This window comes from Sus scrofa, chromosome X (assembly GCF_000003025.6).
Source record: "Sus scrofa isolate TJ Tabasco breed Duroc chromosome X, Sscrofa11.1, whole genome shotgun sequence".
Lineage (NCBI taxonomy): Eukaryota > Metazoa > Chordata > Mammalia > Artiodactyla > Suidae > Sus > Sus scrofa.
The window spans coordinates 20,765,164-20,789,418 of NC_010461.5; the positions used below are offsets into that span (position 1 = coordinate 20,765,164).

General features: G+C 42.4%; 1 protein-coding gene across 2 annotated transcripts in view; it reads left to right on the forward strand.

Moving 5' to 3' along the window:
- Nucleotides 1-24,255, forward strand: part of POLA1 (DNA polymerase alpha 1, catalytic subunit) — a 307,592-nt gene that overhangs the window by 8,490 nt on the left and 274,847 nt on the right. For both annotated transcript variants that reach the window (XM_021080571.1, XM_021080572.1), the window contains exons 3-14: nucleotides 985-1,081; nucleotides 2,117-2,197; nucleotides 10,981-11,096; nucleotides 12,321-12,383; nucleotides 13,244-13,336; nucleotides 13,783-13,870; nucleotides 14,167-14,368; nucleotides 14,461-14,639; nucleotides 20,731-20,843; nucleotides 21,575-21,691; nucleotides 22,874-22,948; nucleotides 24,055-24,193. In XM_021080571.1, coding sequence (XP_020936230.1) covers nucleotides 985-1,081; nucleotides 2,117-2,197; nucleotides 10,981-11,096; nucleotides 12,321-12,383; nucleotides 13,244-13,336; nucleotides 13,783-13,870; nucleotides 14,167-14,368; nucleotides 14,461-14,639; nucleotides 20,731-20,843; nucleotides 21,575-21,691; nucleotides 22,874-22,948; nucleotides 24,055-24,193 — 1,363 coding nt within the window. The remainder of the gene's footprint in view (nucleotides 1-984; nucleotides 1,082-2,116; nucleotides 2,198-10,980; nucleotides 11,097-12,320; nucleotides 12,384-13,243; nucleotides 13,337-13,782; nucleotides 13,871-14,166; nucleotides 14,369-14,460; nucleotides 14,640-20,730; nucleotides 20,844-21,574; nucleotides 21,692-22,873; nucleotides 22,949-24,054; nucleotides 24,194-24,255) is intronic.

Sequence of the window (24,255 nt, forward strand, 5' to 3'; positions counted from 1 at the left end):
AAATGGTGAAAGGCCAAATCAATATTTGCCAGTGATCCCTATAGAGTATATTAAACAGGAGGTGAAAACTAAGCCTAATCCTGTCATTGTCATAAGCCCTGCAGGTGTGGCAGAAATGCAGTCAGCTGCCCATCAGGCTCTCAAAGCTCTGTGTCCAAGTGCTTTTTTTTGCCAGAGTCTTAGCTCCTCCGGTAGTAGGTCATTTCCTCCACACCCCCGCCCCACTGGAAAAGGCAGAACTCTCAAGAGAAGGGGGTGCTTTTTTAACTGGTATCTGTAAGTTCTCACCACCTAGTCCACCAGATTCTTGTCTGGGATGTTAATGGCTGGTAGTTGGTGGTGATCACACCATGTGATCGCAGGCTGGGCCACTCACTCTGCACGTTCCCTCACGTTATAAGAGCTGAGAATGGTGGGGGATCAGTAGTAATACGGGATTGCTCAAAAGCCATTCCTAGCGCACCTATTCGGTGTAGAGTGTATTTGTTTTGCTGATTTTTGGAGGGGCCTGGATGGGGGAGATTTTCCTTTGGCATTCTGGTTGGGCAAACAGTTACTGAGATGGTTGTCTATTTGTAGAGCACCATCAGCTGGTGGAGAGGGAGGTGACATGTCTTAGAGGTTTGCAAAATACAGGAGAAACCAGTCTAGAAATTCCAAGTGAATAATCCCAAGCAGCTAATGAAGAATTGGCTATAATTCAGTTTGTTTTTTATGAAGTAGATGAGTAATTGATGGTGTGACAAGTGTATTATGCTAATGGAATCATTTAATATCTTATATTAACACCCACCTAAAAGGAATACTAAGTTAATTGATGTCTATTTAAGGAAAACCCTGCAGTGGTGTTGAATGTCAGAACTCATGATTTGGTTGCAGCTCCTCCTCAGGCTGCTGTTCCACTTCACATTTGGCAATTTTTTCATCAGAATTGTTTAACACTTTCCCTCCACCTGAAGCTTTCTCAAACTTGTGTGATGGCAGGTAGAGGACTTCACAAGCGTTTATGAAGAAGTTGATGAGGACCAGTATTCGAAGCTGGTTCAGGCCCGCCAGGATGATGACTGGATTGTGGATGACGGTACGTGGGAAGAAACGGACTACGAGGCACTGGGGCAGTTGCTGTTTATAGGTTCTCATGCATTGGAGTTACTGCTTTGCTTGGGCAGATGTAAGGCACTGTTAAGATCATACCTTTGGTTTGGGTTTGCCTCGATTCGGAGGGTATGGAGCAGAACAATAGCAAGTTTACTGAGGGGCATTTTGGAGAAGCCAGACACATCCCTCAGGCTGTAGTCTAAATCCTCCAGGAAATGGCTGTAGGAATTGGGAAGAATCACGTGCCTGTGGGGTATCCCCATTGATGGACCAGAAGAAAATTCCGTCTCACGGAAGGGCTGTGAGGCTGCTCTTGTGAAGAGTAACTTGGGCAGTGGAAAGCCCCAGGCAGAGGCTGGTCCCCATGTTCTTGCCGCCCTTGTGGAAAGCTGACCACAGCGGGAAGGGGCGAGTATAGATTGCTCTTGCCACCATATGTGTTGTTCCTACTCTAATAGGACTCAGCTGTACTGCTAGCTTTCCCTTGTAATCTAAGGTGCTTTTCTTGAGTCTTTTTATGCCTTTGGGAGAGTAGAATTACTGTAAAGCATCCTATTGTGGCAAACTTTGATCCTTTGGGCCACATTATTTCTGCACTTCACCTCAGTAGGCATGTATACAGTTGACCCTTGAACAACATGAATTTGAACTGACTGGGTCCACTTATATGTGGGTAATTTTCAGTCACTGCGGTACTGCATGGCCTCTGGTTGGTTGAACCTGCTGATGTGGAGGAACTGTGACTACCCATGGCCGACTATAAGTTATATGTGGAGTAGCCTCCACGTTGTTCAAGAGCCGACTCTATATCCTTTGGTTTTGACTCAGAAAATCTGTGTGGATGCTGTGTTTCATCTGACCCCTGCTTGAACAGGATTTTCTTGTACTTAAAAATGGCCTGGGCAAGGAGAGTATCTGAGTGGGTATAAAAGGGTTTTTTTTAATCTTTTTGTCATGGTTAAAATATTATTGGCCACTTTAAGAAATTTGATCACAGTAATATATATTGTTCTTCCAGATGGTATTGGCTATGTGGAGGATGGCCGAGAGATTTTTGATGATGACCTTGAAGATGATGCCCTTGATTCCCAAGAGAAAGGTACCTGCAGTTCGTTTTTAAGAGTACCATTGTAAGATTAAAGAATTGTCTAAAATTTCAGGTGACTTGGTCCTTTGACAGTTTCTTTAGGGGAAAAAGACTTACCATAATTGTGTTCAAATATAAAAAATGTTCTAATATTGAAAGAAACATAGCTATGTAGAAAATTAAACACAAAAAGTGGAAACAGTACTAGGAAATGAAATTTCATGTTTCTTATCCAAGGATTTTAGTCTTACTTATTTTGCAGTTTTCAGTCCTGTGGTCATTTTAGACTTGCTGATTTTGAGGTCCGCAAGAATAAGGAATGTCTTTTTTTTTCTCTCCTGAAGCAATGTGCTTAGAATTTTACCTCTTTATTTTTGGCCATTCCTATGGCCTGTGAAAGTTCCTGGGCCAGGGATTGAACCTTCACCTCAGCAGCTACCCAAGCTGCTACAGTGACAACACCCAATTGTTAACTCACTGCGCCACAAGGGAAATCCAGAATTTTAGCTCTTTGATAGAAGTATAGTACAATAACAAGATTTAGAATGTACAATGTACAGTTATCAACCTGCTTTGTTTAATTGAAATTTAAAATGATATGCATGGATGTGTCATATTTTCTTAGTTACATCATCTTTCAGAAGAAATTTTTTTGAGCAAACAGGCCTGATTTAGTTCCTATAAAATGAGAGGGGGAAAGTCTCTTTAGTGTTTTTTTTTTTGTCTTTTTGCTATTTCTTGGGCCACTCCCTCGGCATATGGAGGTTCCCAGGCTAGGGGTTGAATCGGAGCTGTAGCCACCGGCCTACGCCAGAGCCACAGCAACTCGGGATCCGAGCCGCATCTGCAACCTACACCACAGCTCACGGCAACGCCGGGTCCTTAGCCCACTGAGCAAGGGCAGGGACTGAACCTGCAACCTCATGGTTCCTAGTCGGATTTGTTAACCGCTGTGCCACAATGGGAACTCCTAGTGTTTGTTTTTTTTTTTTTTTGATTTAGTTTGTTATTACCACCAAGTGAGGTAGATCACTAGTCAACACTGTGGCCTGCTTACAGCTGATTTAGTTGTGAACAGCTTTATTGAGAGATAGCATTCCCCACAGTTCCCTCTTTTCTTTTTTTTTTTTTTCTTTCTTTCTTTTTTATTTATTTATTTATTTATTTTGGGTCTTTTTATTTAGAGCCGCACCCACAGCATATGGAGGTTCCCAGGCTAGGGGTCAAATCAGAGCTGTAGCCACTGGCCTACGCCACAGCCGCAGCAGTGCCAGATAAGAGCCACATCTGCGATCTACACCACAGCTCATGGCAACGCTGGATCTTATCTCTTTTAGTCTTACTTAGTGTAGGGCAGCACCATCCCTTCTATGTTCCCCTTTTGGCCCAGTGTCTTTCATGACATCGACTTTTTAAAAAAATATATAATTTTTTATTAAAAGTATAGTCGATTTCCAATCTTGGGCCGATTTATGCTTAGGGCACAGTGACTCAGTCATACATATATATCCATTTTTATTTATTTATTTGTGGCTGTGGCTCTGCCTGTGGCATATGGAATTTCCCAATCTCAGTGACCTGAGCCACTACAGTGACAATGCTGGATCCTTAACCCCCTGAACCACAAGGGAACTCCTAGACTTTTTTTTTTTTATGTTTTATATAATGATTTTTATTTTTTTCCATTATAGCTGGTTCACAGTGTTTTGTCAGTTTTCTACTGTGCAGGATGAAGACCCAGTTACATGTCTTTTTTTCTCACATTATCATGTTCCATCATAAGTGACTAGACACAGTTCCCAGTGCTATACAGCAGGATCTCACTGCTAATCCATTCCAAAGGCAATAGTCTGCATCTGTTAACCTCAAGCTACCATTCCATCCCACTCCCCCCTCTTGGCCACCACAAGTCTGTTGTCCAAGTCCATGATTTTCTTTTGTAAAAATATGGAACGCTTCACGAATTTGCGTGTCATCCTTGCGCAGGGGCCATACTAATCTTTTCTGTATCCTTCCAATTTTAGTATATGTGCTGCTGAAGCAAGCACATATATCCATTTTTTAAAAATATGCCATTGACATTTTTAAAGAGACCAGGCTGGTTGTTTTGTTGAATGTCCAGTCTGGGATTTGCCTGATTGCTTTTTTGTGCTTGGGTTAAATATTTTGACAAAAAAACAATTTAGATGAAGTTGTGTCCTTACCACTCATATCAGGGACGCATAACGTCAGCTTGTCGCACTACTGGAGATACTGAGTTTAATCTCTTGGTTTAAGGTGATGTTTGTCAAATCTCTTTCTTGAAGCTACCTTTCTATCTTTGTAATTAATGCAAATAGGGATGATAATTTGAGACTGTGTCTGTATCACTTTTCTCCACCAACTTTTATCCAGTGCTTTCATCATCTTCTGATGATCCTTACTCTCCTTTTTATTTTTATTTTATTTTATTTTATTTTATTTTATTTTATTTATTTATTTATTTTTTTGTCTTTTCTAGGGCCGCTCCTGAGGCATATGGAGGTTCCCAGGCTAGGGATCGAATCGGGGCTGCAACTGCCAGCCTACGCCACAGCCACAGCAACGTGGGATCCGAGCCGCGTCTGCGACCTACACCACAGCTCATGGCAATGCTGGATCCTTAACCCACTGAGCGAGGCCAGGGATCGAACCTGCAACCTCATGGTTCCTAGTCAGATTCCACTGCGCCATGACAGGAACTCCGTTACTCTCCTTTTTAAAATTAGCACTTCAGACTCATGGATTTAAATTGAACTGCTCTTAGAGTTCAATATCCATTATCATCATTTTTCTTTTTGATGTTCAAATTATCACATTTGGCGTGGGAGCCCCTTTGAGCTGGCTCCTGTGTCCTTTTGATATGGCCCCATCCGTGTCTGTGCGTTTCCTTGCTATCTGGGCCAACAAGAGTTTCCAGGTTCTTGTATGATTCCTGTCCCGGACCTGGAATCAACCATTTCTCCCAAGGATTATGGTTCCTTTTAGTGAAGAGTGGAATTCAGATCTGGGGAGGAATGTACTCATTGCTACTGGGATGTAATGGTTTCTAGGCCCTTTCAGTGAACAGCACTAGGAGATTTTATGTACATCTGTCCTGTGAATGCATACTGATACATTGCATTCAGATGTGACTTCACAGGGTACTTCATCTGCCCCAGTCTGTATTTGTACTTATCTCCCCCACCCCCTGCCAAGTGAAAACCCTTGTCTCCTAAGATATACAGAAGATAATTTTAGGAATTTTAGAATTACTAAACCCATACCTCTACCAACAACCTTTCTAAGTAAAGTTTGTTTCTTTGCAGTTTTTATTTGTTCTTGGCATGTATCCTAACTGAGGGTGTATAGTGAGAATATTGTACTCAGAAGCTGTAGAAGTAATTTTTTTTTCTGTGTTACGTTATCAGTTGGCTACACAGGTTCATTTATTTTTGTTTGTGTTCGAATTTAGGTTCTTAAAAATACCCTTTTGGGAGTTCCCGTCATGGCTCAGCAGTTAATGAACCCAACTAGTATCCATGAGGATGCGGGTTCAATCCCTGACCTTGCTCAGTGGGTTAAGGATCTGGTGTGAACTGTGGTGTAGGTCACAGATGTGGCTCGGACCCCACATTGCTATAGCTCTGATTTGACCCATAGCCCAGGAACCTCCATTGCTGTGGGTGCGGCCCTAAAAAGACAAAAGACAAATAAATAAATAAAAGATCCAGTGTTGTCACTACAGCGTCTTGGGTTGCTCCTGTGGTGTGGATTTGATCCCTGGCCTAGGAACTTTTGCGTGCTGCAGGCATGGCCAAAAGGAAAAAGAAAAAAAAAAGAAATAGACTAGATAAATCTTACTCTCATCCCTCTAGGCTTTCTACTTCATCTCTTCCCATCTCCATAGGTAGTCATTTTTGTTATTTCTAGTTATCTTTCCTGTGTTTCCTTTTCCAGCAGATAAGGATGGACATATTTGTTTCATGTGGGATATTATTTATTCATTCATTAGTTAAATTAAGAATTTGTGAACCATCTTCCTGGTTTCTGCCAGCTGTGTCATGTAGGAACTCTATGCACATGGTACCAACCATATGGTAACTGTGGCTAATTGTGTGTTCCTAACATTTTCTGAGTCCATGAAGAAGAGAACGAAATGGAGCCCATGTGCTTTTTCACCTCCCTGAAGTGAGGAAGGCTGGGTTAGAGTTATGGCATTGTTGTTAATTGTGTCATCTTGAATGAATCCCATCCCGCTGCTGAACATCAGTTTTGTCAGTTGTAAATCAGGAGATTGAACTGGACAGGGAGGGTCTCAAGGAAAAGACCCTTGCCCTGGTCATCTCAGTGCTGATCACAATAGCAGGTGCAAAGAAATTATGTGGTATTTATTGAGTAAATGGACCATCTCTGTGTTTCTATAATCATTCAGTTACTTCCCAGTAATAGTGAAAAGAATGACTTGATATTCTGAAGGAGAACTAGTCTTAGAAATCTGTTCCACGCTTAGCCACCATTCATGCACAAGCCCACTGTTTCATTGTCCTTCCTGAGGGGCCCAATAATGTCCCAAGATTTTCGGAAGGGGAATGGCATTCTGCAATCCACTTTAAACGCCTAGAGGAAATGAGAGAGTTTTGCCTGGAAGTAAAAGGTCAAATCTTTACGTTGTGCATACAATCCCTGGCATGTTGTTTTCAAACATAGGCAGAAAAATAACTAAATCCCAATGAAGAAAAAAAATCAGTAGGAAAATGAATGAAACAAATCAAAACAGAAGCCCTAAAATTGTGGAAGAATAAACTGTTCTTCCTGTTTTTTGTTGTCCTTCTACCTAAATCCTGTTAACCTACAATGGTGAAATTAAAGCCCCTTAATCGAATGATGAAAGTGCCAAGTCCTAACCATTAGGCCACCAGGGAGTTTCCTTGACCTGCTCTTTTGATATTCTTTATTAAGGGCCTGATTTTTTTCTTTTTGCCAAATATTTACACCATTAATTCTCTTTTCAAACTGTTCCAAAATATCTCTTTAAAAATTAAATTCTCCCGTCTTACATTTTCCACAGATGTTCTACAAGTCTTTTCACAACCTTAGGCACATGAACAATACATAACAGAAAATTTATCATTTGTGACATTTAGTGCATTAACAGTGTTTGCGACCATGACCATTATCTCTAGTTGCAGAACATTTTATCACCCCAGATGGAAACCCATACCCATTAAGCAGTCATTCCCCAGTCTTCATTCCCTCAGCTCCTGGCAACTACTAAATCTGCTTTCTGTCTCTGGATCACCTCTTTTGAATATTTCATACAGTTGGAATCATGCAGTATGTGACCATTTATGCTTGACCTTTCTCATTTAGCATAATGTTTTCAAGGTTCATTCATGGTGTAACATGAATCAGTACTTCATTCCTTTTTAGGGCTGGGTACTATTGTATTGCATGGAGAGACCACATTTTGTTTATTCGTTTATTAGTTGATGGGCATTTGGGTTGTTGCCATCTTTTGGTTACTGTAAACAGTGCTTCTATGAACATTTGTGTACCAGTTTTTGTTTGAACACTTGTTTTCAATTCTTTTGGGCATATACCCAGAAGTAGAATTACATGTATGTATTTTTATTACCTTTTCTTTGTTACACAAAAGGTATTTTCTGTAAATTCGTACTTTCTGTCTTTTCACTTAAGATATCCTGAAAATTTCTTTTTTTTTTTTTTTTTTTTTGTCTTTTTGCTATTTCTTGGGCCGCTCCTGCGGCATATGGAGGTTCCCAGGCTAGGGGTCGAATTGGAACTGTAGCTGCCAGCCTACGCCAGAGCCACAGCAACTCGGGACCCGAGCCACGTCTGCAACCTACACCACAGCTCATGGCAACGCCGGATCGTTAACCCACTGAGCAAGGGCAGGGACTGAACCCGAAACCTCATGGTTCCTAGTCAGATTCGTTAACCACTGCGCTACGACGGGAGCTCCTGAAAATTTCTTCATATCAGCACATAGAGAGCCTTCTTTCTTGCTTGCTCATTTCTGTATAGCTGCATAGTATCCCATTGTATGTAGGTACCCTGGTTTATTCAAGTGGTTTTCTTGAATGGATATTTAGAGTCTCAGTAATTACCTATTACAGATAATACTGCATTGAATAAATGTGCATATAATATTTTCCTCAGGGAAAATTCCTAGAGGTGGGATGGCTGGCCCGGGGAGTACAGGCACGTGATGGACGTTTCATGAGATACTGCCAAATTCGTCTCCAGAGGAGTTGTCCCCTTTTACTCTCCCATGAACAATGTACGAGTGTCTCTTTTCACGCCATGGCCTTGCCAGTGGAATGTGTTGTCCAGCTTTTAAAATTTTGCCGCTGCGATACTTGAGAAATGACCTCTCCATGTGGTTTTCATTTGCTTTCTTTTATACAAGAAATCGGGCATCTTTTTGTAAAACTTAATAGCAGTTTATGTATTTTTTATTTTTTTTAATTTTTATATATGCATATATTTTTGTCTTTTTTTTAGGGCCGCACCCGCAGCTTATGGAAGTTCCCAGGCTAGGGGTTGAATCGGAGCTGCGGTTGCCGGCCTACACCACAGCCTCAGCAACGCTGGATCCTTAACCCTCTGAGCAGGGTCAGGAATTGAACCTGAGTCCTCATGGATACTAGTCAGATCTGTTACCACTGAGCCACAATGGGAGCGCCTTTTTTTTTTTGAATGTTTATGTATTTTGTAATGTGAACCTGATGTTTGTGGTTATTGTCCATATTCCTTTTGGGTTTCGGCCTTTTTTTTTTTTTAATATTGTGGAAATTGTTTTATTCTCTGAAAAACTTACTGCAAAATTTTTCTCCTCTTTCGTCTTTAAACTTGTTTTTGAAATACTTGAATTTATCAATCCTTTTTTTTTCTTGCGGATGGATTTTGAATCATAAAGATTTCCCACATCCAGGTGCAAGGAATTTGCCTTTTTAAAAAAGATTAAAGTGCTTGTATAATTTCGTTTTTAAAACTTTGACCTGTGGCCTGTTTGGTGTTTATATTGGTTTAGCTCATTACAAATAGGTAGCCAACGCTAATTATTAAAAAGTCCATCTTGGAGTTCCCATTGTGGCTCAGTGGTTAATGAATGTGACTAGCATCTATGAGGACACAGGTTTGATCCCTGGCCTTGTTCAGTGGGTTAAGGATCCATCGTTGCCATGAGCTGTGGTGTAGGTCACAGCCGTGGCTCAGATCCTGTGTTGCTGTGGCTGTGGCGTAGGCCAGCAGCTACAGCTCTGATTGGACCTCTAGCCTGGGAACCTCCATATGCCACAGGTGCAGCCCTAAAAACAGAACAAAAATTTATTAAAAAAAAAAGTCCATCTTTTCTCCAGTGATAGGAGATAGCACCTTGATACTGTGCTAAATTTCTGTAAGTAATTGCATTTTTCTCTGAACTCCATATTCTCTTTCATCTGGTCTGTGTAGTCACATGCCACTACCACATTATGTTAACTATTCTTTCCGGGAGTTCCTTTGTGGCTCAGCAGGTTGAGGATCCAGTGTTTTTTTTTTTTTTTTCTTCTTTTTTTGCTTCTAAAGGCCACACCTGTGGCATATGGAAGTTCCCAGGCTAGGGATTGAATTGGAGCTCAGCTCTCAGCCTATACCACAGCCACAGCAATGCCATATCCGAGCCGCATCTGTGATCTACACCACAGCTCACAGCAATGCCGGTCCTTTAACCCACTGGTTGAGGCCAGGGATAGAACCTGAGTTCTCATGGATCCTAGTTGGGTTCATTATCGCTGAGCCACAATGGGAACTCCCAAGGATCCAAAATTGTTATTGCAGTGGCACCTGGTTCGGTCCCTGGCCTGGGAACTTCTGTATGCCCCTGGTGTGGCCAAAAAAAACAAAAAAACAAAAAAAACCCTATTTTTTCTAGGTTTATTTATTTGGTTTTAGGTCGAGACTGCTCTGGGATGCATCAGAAAGCAAGAGTAAAATTGGCAGTAGTAGAGGAGTTCACAGGTGGTTTCCACATGACCATAAGAGAAAACATATGGCACAAGTTGTTCTTTACTAAGCAAATGTCTCCGCTGTTTAGTGTTGCTACGACATGTTGCCTGTCACTAGTCACTCTTTCTCATAAAATGGAAATTAGGATGCTACACTACTGTGAGTGGTAATCTTGTTTTTTGTAGCTGAGTTTTCCTGTCAGATTGAGTGAATTGCTAAAATGATGATCTTATGGAGGCTGCTAGGCTAATCCCCTGGTTCCGCCAGATGAGCTCGATCTTTTTATTTCTATGGGGGGGGGACCCCAAAACCTGTGCTGCACAGTAGGCCCTCATTGCTTATCCATTTTAAATATATTAGTTTGCATCTACCAACCCCAAACACCCAGTCCATCCTACTTCTTCCCCCTTGGCAACCACAAGTCTGTTCTCTATGTCCTTGAGTCTGTTTCTGTTTTGTAGATAGGTTCATTTGTACCATATTTTAGATCCCACACCTTTGAAAAAGGTTTTTATTCACATTAACAATAGCAATTAAACAGTCACACTTAATGACTCATCCTGATCTTTAACTGGCATTTCATCACTTTTTGTAATAACAGCCCAAGCTTCACTGAATTTAGCTCATTTTGAAGATTCTTTCCTGTGTACCTTGCATAAGATCTCATAGCTTTGTGTTTTGGATTGTTAACAAATTCTCATATACAGAGGGCAGGTGGCTAGGCTTTTGATTTTCCATTTTGATTTCTGCTGGTGTGTGTTTCTAAATCAGTTCTCTTCCAACAGGAAAAGATGACAAAGCACGAAACAAAGACAAGAGGAACGTTAAGAAGACTGTGGTGACAAAACCAAATAATATCAAGTCAATGTTCATTGCCAGTGCTGGGAGGAAAACTGCAGATGTGAGTCTCATGGTTTTCTTTTTTCTTCTTTGATTTTTTTTTTTTTTTTGACTGCACCTGCAGCATGTAGACGTTCCCGGACCAGGGACTGAACCCAAGCCATAGCTGTGACAATGCCAGATCCTTAACCCACTGAGCCACCAGGGAATTTCCTCATGTTTTTTTCTTTTTTTAAAAAATTGTTTATTATAATTGATTTATAATGTTCTATCAATTTCTACTGTACCTCACAGTGACCCAGTTGTATATATAAATGTACACACACACACACACACACACACACATTTTCTCACATTATCCTCCATCAAGTTCACAAGTGCTTAGCTATATAGTTCCCTGGGGTGTAAAGCAGGATCTTGTCACTTATCCATTCCCTCCCCCACCCCCTGGCAAACACAAGTCTGTCTTCCATGTCCATGATCTTTTCTGTTTTATAGATAGATCATTTGTGCCATATTTTACACTCCACATATAAGTGATATTATATGGTGTCTGTCTCTCTTTCTGACTTACTTCCCTCAGTATGAGAGACTAATTCCATCCATGTTGCTGCAAGTGGCATTATTTTGTCCTTTTTAGTGGCTGAATAGTATTCCACTGTATATATGTACCACATCTTCCTAATCCATCCGTCTGTCCTCATGGTTTTTTTTCCCCAATGTTTTACCTCTTCCTTTGTGAAGCAAAGAGTCCTGGTTCTTGATAGTTCACCTTTCCTGTCGAATTCCCTATAGCTCTAAAAAGATACTCTCATGAAGTCTGCTAGGCTAACCCCTGGTTCCAGATGAGCTTGGTCTTTGATTATATTTAATATTTGATTATAGAGAGAATAGGTATTCTCTATGTTTGAACTCAGATATTTGAGTAATATTTTCCCAGTCTTAATCACTAAGTCGGACCTAGAGCTCTAGGTGAATTGAGGCGCCTCAGTGATTGTGACTTGGAGATAGAAGAGCTAAACTGGAGAGCTGAATTGACAGTGTGTTCATTGGTGATTAGCAGGAGGATTATGGAATGAGGCTGAAAATAGAGGGTGGGGGCTTGGGATTTAGGAGTTCTATGTAGGCTGCCGATTGTTAAGATCCGTGGCTAGTAGGCGAGCCCTCAGAGTGAGGGATGAGGAGGCAGGAACTGACTGGCTTGCTTCCTTTCACTGACAATGTGGTCTGGGTGAAAATGGGAGGTACGGGGCTTTCTCATTCTGCCTCCCTTTGCAATTTCCAGAAAGCTATTGACTTGTCCAAGGATGATCTGCTAGGTGACATTCTACAGGATCTGAACACTGAGGTAAGTGAATCTCTAGGAGTTGTCAGATATTCAGGGGACACACTGAAGAAATAATTCAGTAATTGTACAAAACAGACTCTTGCAAAAATTCACCACAAAAAAATTCAGTGACAACAGCACCACCACTGGAAGAAAAACCCCAAGTAAACCCCAAAACCAAAACAAAGCCCTTCAGATTGGTTTCTTTTCACCATTTTAGGTGAGTAGTTTGTAGCTGTCACAGGCTCCGATTGTGTAGATTGGGCTGTGTGGGGATGTGTTTGAGGTGGTTAGAATACGCACACGAGTCAGTTCTGGGAAGGCACACTGCCTCCGCTCAGTTGCTGTGGTGTACGTTCCCGAAATAGATTGAAGCCTGTCATTCTGCACAATCAGGCGTGAGATCCTCGCCTCGAATTCCGAGTGGGAGTGAAGGAAGAATTGGTGAGCTGTCCCTGATAGAACTCGGGTTCAGCGGTACCAGAATGTGCACTTGGATTGTTTCACAGAAAGACTAAGCTCCGATTTCGAGATGTCCTCCTTTCTGAGTGACCCTTGATTAAAATGACTAACACCAACACTGTGTAGTTTGAGCTTGACAGTTTTAAAATGAAATATTCTGGCAGGGTAAGGGAGCAGTATGTTAAGTTCTAAAAAGAAAAAATTGGTGAGGGATGGATTCAATATCTATTCTGGTTTTCTAGTGAGTCTGTGGTATTGTTGCTATAGTAACCTCATTGCGCGACTATAGATCTGTGGGGGGAGCAGGGAAGGAAAAAGTGCTTTGCTCATTGGGGCTTCAGTGGGGGAAGAAGAGTACTTTTTGTGTCTTGTGGTAAACCAAGCATGGCAGTGTATGTTTGTCTTACCCCTCCTTTTAGACACCTCAAATAACTCCGCCACCTGTAATAATATCGAAGAAGAAAAGATCCAGTGGAGCTTCACTGAATCCTTTCTCTGTGCACACCCCTAAGGTATAGTGTGTGGAAATACCTTCCATCTTGATTTATATTATTGCTTAAAACTTATTTTGTTGCTTTTCTATGTGAGGGAAATGCCTTTGAATTTGTTCTTGATTTTTGTTTTAAATTAGGACTCCCGTTTCATTACATACTTTCACGTATTTCAAAAATAGCATGTGCCTGCTTTTTTCATAGTAAATTTTGTAGTAACTAGTGTGTGTTTATTATAGGTTTTACCACTGTGCTAAATGCAATAATTTTCCTCCTGGAAACAAGTGTGTGTGTGTGTTTTTTTTTCTGGTAAACCTCGGTAATAGTAAAATAATTGGAGCTGTTACATTAATAATACATAAAATCGTTTTATAAATGGGAACTGTCATTATCTCTGGTCAGGGTAGGACAGTTGCATATTTTTAGTATGCAGGTCTAACTGACTAAACATTTAAAAACATTTACAGGCAGTTCCTTCAGGAAAAACCATTTCTCCAGTCTCAAGGAAGGAGCCTTCGTTAACTCCTGTTCCCCTTAAATGTGCTGGATTTGCTGGTAAGTCTGGTGGCAGGCAGAATTGGAAGGGCGTTTAGTGGTTACAAAGTGCTGTCAAAAGGTGGAGGCCCCACGAAGGAGGACGTGGTGGAGGCGACTTTGAAGGGATTGCAATAGCCAGTTTCAGTGGGAAAGATTTGAATTCGTAGCAGGAAAAGTTAACAACCTCCAATTTGGAGATTGAAGAGAAATGCAAATATGGTGTGGGAAAAGGGTAGGCTGCTGTTGGAGCCTCGGGGAAGCTTTTGTGCTCCGTGGCAGCGGCATGTGATGGGAATGTGTGATGATGCCCGCAGGCGCGCCAGGGCCGGCCTTGCGGACAGATGACAAGGAGGAGTCAGGGCCAATGGACTTTGAAGATGGCGACTTCGATGAGCCCATGGAAGCCGAGGAGGTGCATGTGGAGCCCGTGGCTGCCAAGACTTGGGACCAAGAGAGGGAGCCAGCAGAGGAGGAGAAACAAGAGGCAGATCCTGGGAAAGGGACCACGTCCAATTTGTAAGAGCATGTTATGACTTGCGTGGCTGGCTGGTGATGCGACTGTTACTCTGTGGGGTTTTGAAAGGTTTTTGAAAATGTGATTTTTGCAGAGGAAGTTATCTCCCGGATGTCTCTTGTTGGGACATTGACCAGGAAGATGACAGCAGTTTCTCAGCCCCGGAAGTTCAAGTGGATTCCAGTCACCTCCCACTGGTGAAAGGGGCAGACGGGGAACAAGTATTTCAGTTTTATTGGCTGGATGCTTATGAAGATCAGTACAGCCAACCAGGTAATCATGCATACAGTAACTGAATGTCTTTAAGACAGCATAGGGCTTTTCCCTGCAGTGCCGTAGTGATTGTCATTGGCACAGGCCTGCCCTCACATAGGTACCTAGCAGGGCAATGCTCATTGACTGTAAAGTGCATGAGCCACATGGATGGAGAGGAGTTGTGGTGTGACTGGTCCTTACAGAGGCTTAGTCCGAAAACCAGTTACTTGTGGTTTTGGAAGGTGTGCTTGTGGTTCACCATTGACGTATATGAACTTACTGGATTACACATGACTTGAAGTGGCATCAGTCATTACTTTGTTCCTTCAGCAGTTTGAACACCCGTTGTCTGCTAGGCACTGAAATGGGGTGAACAAGCTGGACGGATTCCCTGTTCTCATGGAACTTGTGTTCTAGTGGGCTGGGAGGAGAGGCAGTAAATAAGGTAAGTTGATAAATGGTGTGAAGGCAGTCAGTTGGGCGATGGCCAGGGACGGCCTGGGTGAGGAAGTGACCATTGGGCTGCGATTTGAGGCATGTTCAGAGCTGAGAAGAGAGCATTTCACACTGAGGAACCTTTGAGCGCAGAGGCCTGGAGAGAGAAAGGAGGAGGTTTGCGGTCTTGCAGCAGAGCAATCCAGTCACGAGATTGGTTGAAAATGGAGGAGAAAAGGATAGGGAAGGACCTTGAAAGCCATCCTCAGGAGTTGTGATCTTATTCTAAGAGCAGTGGGGGGTTTTCAGTGTGGGGTGAGGGGGTGGAGGGGACCCATGCTCGGGTTTACATTCTAACAGGACCCCTCTATTTATGTGGAGAAAAGCCTGCGGGAGGGCTGTGGGGGTGTGTACATCCGGGGCTGGAGTGGGGAGTGCGGAAGCCCTTGGAAATCCGTCCGTCCGTGGCAGGTGTGCTGGTACTTGCACTGATGGTGGCTTTGGAGAAGGAAGAGACGTGAATGCCTTTAACGTGTACTTTGACGTGAACTCGTTGATGGATGGATATGGAGGTTGGCAGAAAGGAGGAATGGAGGCTGATGCCCAGGTCCTCCTCCAAACTGACTCACGAAGAGCCAGGAGGCTCTCTGGCTTACTTTTGGGCTCCTTTGAGCCCTTTTTCAAAATGCGCTGGGCAGGATAAGGCATGTCAGATTCATAAGAAGTAACAGTATACACCCTTAAACAGAGTTGTCTATTCAGATTCATTTCTGGATCTAAGGGTAGATACAAACTGCATTTGTCAGAGTAGTTTCCTGGAGTCTGCACCTGGTGAAATTCAAGGGCGTATCTAGATGTTAATAAAGCGAATTATTGCAGAGAAGCAGCAGTGCATTTGCCGCTATTACCAAGTTTACGTCTTGAAGCCTTGTAGCAGTGTGGCGTAAGAATGGCCAGCGAAAGTGGATGGATGAGTAGGAAGTGCCTTAGTATTAACCATCAGACTTGAAGGCCAGGTTTGCCTTCAAGATAATCAGGCATTGACTTGAACTGGGGAAATGTTCATGGTCTGTCAGACGGGAGGCAGCGGCATAAACCTGTTCTGCTTTTCTAAGAGTTGAAACTCTTACAGAGCCACGTGAATAGCCAACTGCCATGTGTTCGTTTTTAGATAAAGATGTAAGCAGTCTCAGAAATGGTATCTTACCTACTGAACCCAGGGTAGGATGACTGGGTTAGACCCTCCCAGCTCTTGGACTACTTTGTTACTCACTGGTGCAAGGTAGGCCAGCAAGTGTCATGACATGAGGCTTTGCAAATTAATCCCCATGCATCTTCTGAAACCCAGAAGGCTGCCCCATGGTGCAGCTTCAGGGTACATGATTTTCACATGTGCTTCCTGTGACCTCCTTGAAGCACAGCAGTGTGGCTGGTGCTCACAAGAGTTGGGTGACATGGTGGGTCTGCCCTTCCCAGTGCTACCCCCTGGGCTTCGCTCCATGCTGAATTTTATTTCCTGACTTGATGAATGGTCCCATCCAAACCAGAAGCCTGGGAGGCAGCCTGGAGTCGCCCCCTTTTCCTCAAATCCATCACCAAGTCTGCCTAGCTTGCTCCTCCTAAATTAGACACGCTGTCTGCTCTTTCTGCTCACAGCTCCCACCCTTGGGCCCTTCCTGCATACCGCAGCCAGCCTCCTAATTGATTCCCTCTCCTGTCACCCCCCATATCACAGGCCTGAGCCACATCAGGAGGGTAACTGACCATGTCATTTCCTCATTCAAGAAAATCCACAGTGGCTGCTGCCTGCAACATGCATTCCAAGTTCCTTAGTAGGGCTCCCGTTGCCTGCTGTGTAGGACTTTGTGTCCTAGAATTAGTTCACTGTAGGCAGCTGCTGCTCTTTGTACCATATCCCTTTATTCAGCTGTATTCATCTGCCTAGGATGCCCTCACCTGGCCCCGTGCCTTTGTTGTCTCCTGGAATTTTCCCAAGAGCCCTTTCTGTGACCCCATCATACCCTTACCCACTGTAGCATTTGTCATGTTATTTTGAATAGATGTGATTCTGTGTTGTTTTGTCCCCAGAGCCTTAAAACTCCTAAAGGCTGGGACCTTTTTCTTCCAGCATCCATCACAATGCTGGTTACATAGTGGGTATTCAGAAAACATTCATTGAAATAAATTGCATAGGAGTTCCCATCATGGCGCAGTGGTTAACGAATCCGACTAGGAACCATGAGGTGGCGGGTTCGGTCCCTGCCCTTGCTCAGTGGGTTAACGATCCGGCGTTGCCGTGAGCTGTGGTGTAGGTTGCAGATGCGGCTCAGATCCCGCATTGCTGTGGCTCTGGCGTAGGCCGGTGGCTACAGCTCCGATTCAACCCCTAGCCTGGGAACCTCCATATGCCCCGGGAGCAGCCCAAGAAATAGCAACAACAACAACAACAACAACAAAAGACAAAAAGACAAAAAAAAAAAAAAGAAATAAATTGCACAATGACAGTCCTGTAGATGCACATGAAAGTTTCAGAGACTCAGCATTGCATTTGCTGCTCTTACCAAGTTTACGTCTTGAAGCCTTGTAAGCAGTGTGGCATAAGAATGGCTAACAAAAGGGATGGTCCCCCTTCCAGAAATCCACATATAAAGCATCAGATGACCAGTGACAGTTGCCAAAAATCAGAACCTTAGGAAACAGCAACCTTCTTTCTTTCCTGTGTTAAAACAAGTTTATTATTTCCAGCTCTTGTTTACTGGTTGATGTTCTTATTAAAAATCATTTTGCAGGGCAAAATCATTTTGCATGGTCTACTCTGGTAGCTCCTGACCACACACAGCTCTCTAAATTTAAGTTAATTAAAATGAAATAAAATGGAAAGTTCAGCCTCTTAACCACTAGTCACATTTCAAGTGCCCAGCAGCCACATGTAGCCAGTAGCTCCCATATCCATGGATGGTCCAGATAGAGGAGAATTCTGTCATCATGGAAATTTCTGTCGGGTAGTGCTTGTCTATAGTAATGGGTGTTGAAAGTTAAGATTGACGCCTGTTAAGGCACGGGTGTATTTGCAAAGTAACCGATTTTATGGTATGTATTGTTGAATGCTGGTACTAGCCATAGTCATGGATGGGCCTTTTCAACCACTATTGGGAAATATTTTGTAGTTGCAAGAGATTCGAGTATGTCATTGGCCTGTCTTCTGATTGCTAGGGTGAAAGGAAATTGCTAGTGCTGGAGAAGACCTCACAAATGATCTGCTTTACTCACTCATTTAAAGTGGAGGAAGGAGTTCCCTGGTGGCTTAGTGGTTAAGGATCCGGCATTGTCACTGCTGTGGCTCTGGTTCAGTCCCTGGCCTGGGAATTTCCACATGCCCTAGGCGCGGCCAATAAAAAAAAGTGGACGAAGCTGAGGCTCCAAAAATCACTTGGTCAGCTCCTCCTCAGTGGCAGCGTTCTGGGCTTCTCACCCTCAGTCCACTCTGCTGTTCTGTGGTACTTCTCACGTTGAGTCCTCTGCGATAGATGCCAACGGGTTAAATAAGATAGCTTAAAAAAAAAGTCCTGTAATCTCAGAGGGTTGAACAGTTTCGTCGTGATAGCAGGTAATGATCACTGAGCCTTGGCGAAATCAATGCTGCTAATAAAAACGAAGTACTCCCAAAGACCCTGTTATTGTTTTCACTTTCTTACAGATTCTCAGTCAGTCAGTTGTTGCTGAATGCTCCATAATTATGAAAAGAATCTTACTCTTTGCATATGGGAAGATATCCTGTCTTCATTATGACTTTTTCAAGGTTGAATAATCCTGACTGCACCTGGTTTCAGCTAGTAACTTTAAGGGGAATGTAATCTTTGTTTACCATGATCTTTTTGTGGCAAATGAGGCATAAACAGTGTCAAATGTGTTGCATGAAATGTGATATTAGTTTGACTGGAAAATGAGCTTATTTGAATCTTTGAATCCAGTATTAGGGTCTTTATTTTTCTTTGCATGGAATTTTGTTTTTTCATCTGTAACTGGTGTGAGGAAGACTTTTAATTTTCTGAGCCACTGTGATTTGTTCTTTTTTAATCATCCCCACAGTCCTCCCTTCCCTATCCCCTGTCTCCCCCCCGCCCCCACCTCTTTTACCCCAGCTGAAAATTACGCAACTCCTGGAAGAATTTTAATCATCTGCAGAAATGAAAATTCTTAGATGGTCTCATTTTTACTAGAATGAGTGACAAAAGGAGGCACTGATGAGCTATCTTGTGAAACCGGAGTAATTGGCCTTGTGAACAGTAGCCTTTGCATGTGCCTGAATGTTCGTAGTGTCTCAGGAGAGTGGCTGCATGGAGTGGCTGTGTTGATTACTGCTGTCTCATTATTCGCAGGGCCCAGGATTTTGCACATTGACCATCTCTTAGGTTGACTATCAGATCTCTCAAGTCCTTTCTTGATGGCCAGTTTTCGTGAACCATGACCAGGTGTCCAGTAAGGCTTGGTTTTACTTTGTGATATACTTTACTTAGGGATCTCAAAAGGAGCCTGTCTCCTGATGTGGTTACCAGACCATTTGTTAAACTGAAAATATAACCCAGCCAGATGTCTTAAGTAGCCTGTGAGGTAGAAAGGGTGTGATAGGAGGTAGTAGTTGAGCCCTGGTATGAGATACTTACTTTTACGTGAAATAAGATGGGAGATGAATTATGTTTTTCCCAAACACAGTTTTACATACAGCAGCATACGGATGGACCATACATAGTTATCCTTACACATGAATGTTCATTTTTATTGGTAAGTGCAAGTGCTACAAAGGAATTTAGTATATTCAGTACATTCTCAGAGGTCTCACAAGAGGTTTGTTTTGTTTTGTTTGTTTTTGCTTTTTAGGGCCGCACCTGGAGCATATGGAGGTTCCCAGGCCTGGGGTCAAATTGGAGCTGTAGCCGCTGGCCTACAGCACAGCTGCAGCAACACGGGATCTGAGCCATATCTGCGACCTACACCACAGTTCATGGCAACGCCGGATCCTTAACCCACTGAGGGGGGCCAGGGATGAAACTGGCGTCCTCACGATGCTGGTTGGATTCATTACTGCTGTGCCACAGTGGGAACTTCCCACACGAGGTTTAAATAAGAGACTTGTTGAAGAAAGTTTGCTTTTTTTTGTTTCTCTTACCCTGGGTAGTCCTGGTTCTAGGGGAAAATGATCCCCTCCCCACTCCCCGTGCCCTGATCTAGGATCCCTAGCTTTTGAGGTGTGTCTCTGGTGAGCTGGGGTATCTCTGTAATTCCTTGGGAGTTTTTACACTGACTTGAGAGGTCTCAGTAGTTAGCTGAGTGTGTCTACGCAGGCCTGGGATGTCTCCCTAATAACTGAGGTTTGTCTCCCTTTACCTGGAATATCTCCTTCATACTCGGGCATATGTTTCCACCAAGTTATAGATTCATTCTGTTCCTGTCCTGCCAGCAGTCACAGGTTTTATTAGTGTGATATCGTCATATACTATAAGTACGGAGTAAAGGAGCTCGTCTTTGGGATCGGGCAGCAGATACAAACTTGCTGTAAAAAGATGACTTATCATGAAAGCGTAACTATGCAGACACAGTCAGTGAGCTTTTATATTGTCCCTATAATGCGATATAATTGAAATGTTTATTTTCTCATGGTCTTCCCTTATTCTAGGTGTGGTATTTCTGTTTGGCAAAGTTTGGATTGAACTTGCCGAAACCCATGTGAGCTGTTGTGTCATGGTGAAAAACATTGAGCGAACGCTGTACTTCCTTCCCCGTGAAACGGTAAACCTAGTGATTAGCTTCTAACTGCAAGTACATACTATGTTCTGCCACCAGCCCTATTTTTCAACAGGGCTGTGAATTATCTAACAGCCCTGATGCTTCTTTCTTACTGCCTGTCTCATGACCACTGATTGTCTGCAGCTCCATCAGAGACTGGGAGAAGTAGAGAAATGGAGTTTTTTCGACTTGTTAGAGCATAAAAGTACCTGAGTTTTAGTATGTAATGCTGTCTTTCCCCACCCCCATTTCCATAATTATCAGGAAGTGTATTTCCATAATTATTTGGAAGTATATGGCTCTAGAATATGACATGGTGTTTGGCCCAGTTTTCATGCTGTTGCTGTTTCCCCCACAGCTCTTTAACAAGGTCACTTCCATTTGCTCCTCCTTTTTATTGGGACTTAACATCCATAACCTCCCTCTCAATCCCATTTCCTCCCCGTCTCACTTGAACTGTGAAGCTTCTTGGTCAGGAGTTACAGCACTACTCTCCCATTTTGTAGGATTGTTCCTCTTTATCTCTGCTTTGCTTCTGTGATGCCATTGGGAAAAATTGGCATTGGATTTAGTACATTTTGTGGTCCTTTTGTTCCTTTGAACTCACCTTGTTCTATTAAATGTTTAAGTGGTTAAAGATGAAAATTGATTTGAAATTGGGTTTCTGATGGTTGAAAAGATCTTATGTACACATGCTTTTTTCCCCCTCCCATCCCCTCTCCGTGGGAAAGCAGAAAATTGATCTAAACACGGGGAAAGAAAAAGGAACTCCAGTTACAATGAAGGATGTTTATGATGAATTTGATGAGAAAATAGCAGCAAAGTATAAAATTATGAAATTCAAGTCCAAGGTCTGTATTCGGTGATAATTTTCCCCAGTGCTGTTTATTAGTTGTTTGTTGATTTCCTGATTTAGCAAATTGTTCCTTCATATCTTCTTTCTACACAGCGCCTTCTGCATGGCTATATAATTCGTTGGATGGAAATTTGATAGATATCACTGTATGTTAGATTTGTAAAAATATTTTTTTTTTCTCTCTTTAAACTGTGTATAAGATAATGTCCTTGAATGAAAAGATAACTCGTAGCAGAGTAATCGGATCTTGTGCTCTTATTCCGAAATGGAGAAGAGACTGTTCTGATCTTGTTTGTGTTAGTTATTGCCAGGTTGTCTTGGTCAGGAGGTTAAGTAAGGTGTTATCTTTAAAAAGTCAGGGACTATGCCACTAGTTTTGGTAGAAGAAAATTCTTCTGTTCATGTGGTACGTACTGATCAGATGTCTTGATTTTAGTGAGATATTGATGCCTTTGACCTTCATTGTGAGGGCTGTAACTCAACGCACGGGCTATTAACAGTGATTGCAGTAAAGGGAGGATTGAGTTGTTGAGGATGAGGCTGTCTTATTAAAAACTGTTTGAGCCTTGTCTTGTGGCTGATGGATCAAGTCCCTGAAATTCTAGGAGCATTATGGTGTAATGGTGAAGAGCATAGGTGCTTGTGCTTTAAGTCCTAACCCTTCCACTCCCTGGGCTGTGACCTTGGACAAGTGCTGAGTGACTTCTCTGGGCCTATTTCTTCACCTGAGAAATGAGGCCCTATTTCACAAGCCGTTGGAAGGGTTAAGTCAGTTAATTCATATTAGGTGATTAGAACAATCCTCACAAGCACTCAGTAAATATGAGCTGCAATTATAATGTTAATTATTAGTTTTTCTAGCAAGATGGAGTTGCTTAATCTCAAAGAGAATCAAATGATTTAGTCATTGCCATTGTAAAAATTTTTAATCCTTTGTTGCCTCTCTTGAATGCAAGTATTTCTAAGTTCTCTAGTGTCCAAAAGAAGCCTTTTATATATTTTATCACTGGGTATTTTAGTCCCAGCTGAAAGGGGGAAAAGGTGCTTTTTTGGCTTTATTTAACTTTATGTTCTGTAATGATTAAATATAGGGACATGGTGTTGTGTATGTAATGCTTGTCAGTTTAATTTGTGAAAAGTTCTTGTCTTAATGATTTTTAAATATCTACTTACCCAGCCAGTGGAAAAGAACTATGCTTTTGAGATACCCGATGTTCCAGAAAAATCTGAGTATTTGGAAGTTAGATACTCGGTAAGTCAAACAAAGGAATGGAGTTTGGTTGGAAATGGCGGCATTTTTCTGTTTTTGAAATTTCATCCGGCTTTCAGTTGAGGGCAGGGCTGCCCAAGCTCACAGTTCATTGAAGTAGTCTTACAGTAATGAATAATGAAAATGGATAAAATGAACTTAAATACATAGACTATGGGTTATACTGCCATTCTCTGCTTTCCAGTATGCATCTGTAAATAGATATGTTGAAACTGTGTCACTGTTTGCCAAGTGGAGTGAATGCCACATGATGGAGTTAAACATCATGAGTCTGTTGAGGTGTCCCTCTGAGCAGTGGAAAAGCGAGAGAAGAGCATTAGGAGCCTTGCTGTAGTGCTGCTCTCGCTCCCGTGACAGATGAGGTCATCACTGCCGGATGTTAATTAACTGGACCTTAACCTCTCTTTGATCTCCTTGATCTTGTGATATTGGAAAAGGGAAACTTAAGAAATGTTTCTGACAGTGGTGATGACAAGTACCATGGATGCAGGGAGTTCCGGTTGTGGCTCCATGGGTTAAGAACCCCACTAGTATGCACAAGGATACGGGTTCGATCCCTGGCCTTGCTCAGGGGGTTAAGGATCCGGCGTTGCTGTGGCTGTGGCGTAGGCCAGCAGCGACAACTCCGGTTCAACTCCTAGCCTGGGAGCTTCCATATGCCGTGGGTGCAGCCCTAAAAAGACGACAAAACCAAAGAAACAAAAAAGACCCCCAAAATACCATGGATGCATTTTGAATGAGTCCTACTCTCTAGAGGCTTTCATTCTTCCAATGGAGTGGTACTTACTTGTCTGCTCTTTATTGGGAAGGCATGTACAGCTCTGGACAGAAATCCTCTTTTAGGCGAGCTTCTTGGCCTGTTTTTCTTCTAGTGGATGTCATCGGGATACTTTTATTTTGTCATTGTGAATTGATTTTGTTTCCTACTGTGAGTTGTTTTGGATTTCATTTGTGGCAAATTACTTGTCACATATGTATCAAAGGGTGGTTCATAGTGAGGCTTTTGTTTATCTCAAATGTAGACTTTAGAAAATGTGAAGTAATAGTTTTAAACAAAAGTTTTTTTTTTTTTTCTCTGCCTTTTCCAGGCTGAAATGCCACAGCTTCCTCAGGATTTGAAAGGAGAAACTTTTTCTCATGTATTTGGGACCAATACATCCAGCTTAGAACTGTTCTTGATGAACAGGAAGATCAAAGGACCTTGCTGGCTTGAAGTAAAAAATCCACGTAAGCAAAATTTACTTTCAGAGTGCCAAGGAAATTGCTGATAGATGTGGTTTTTAGAAGTT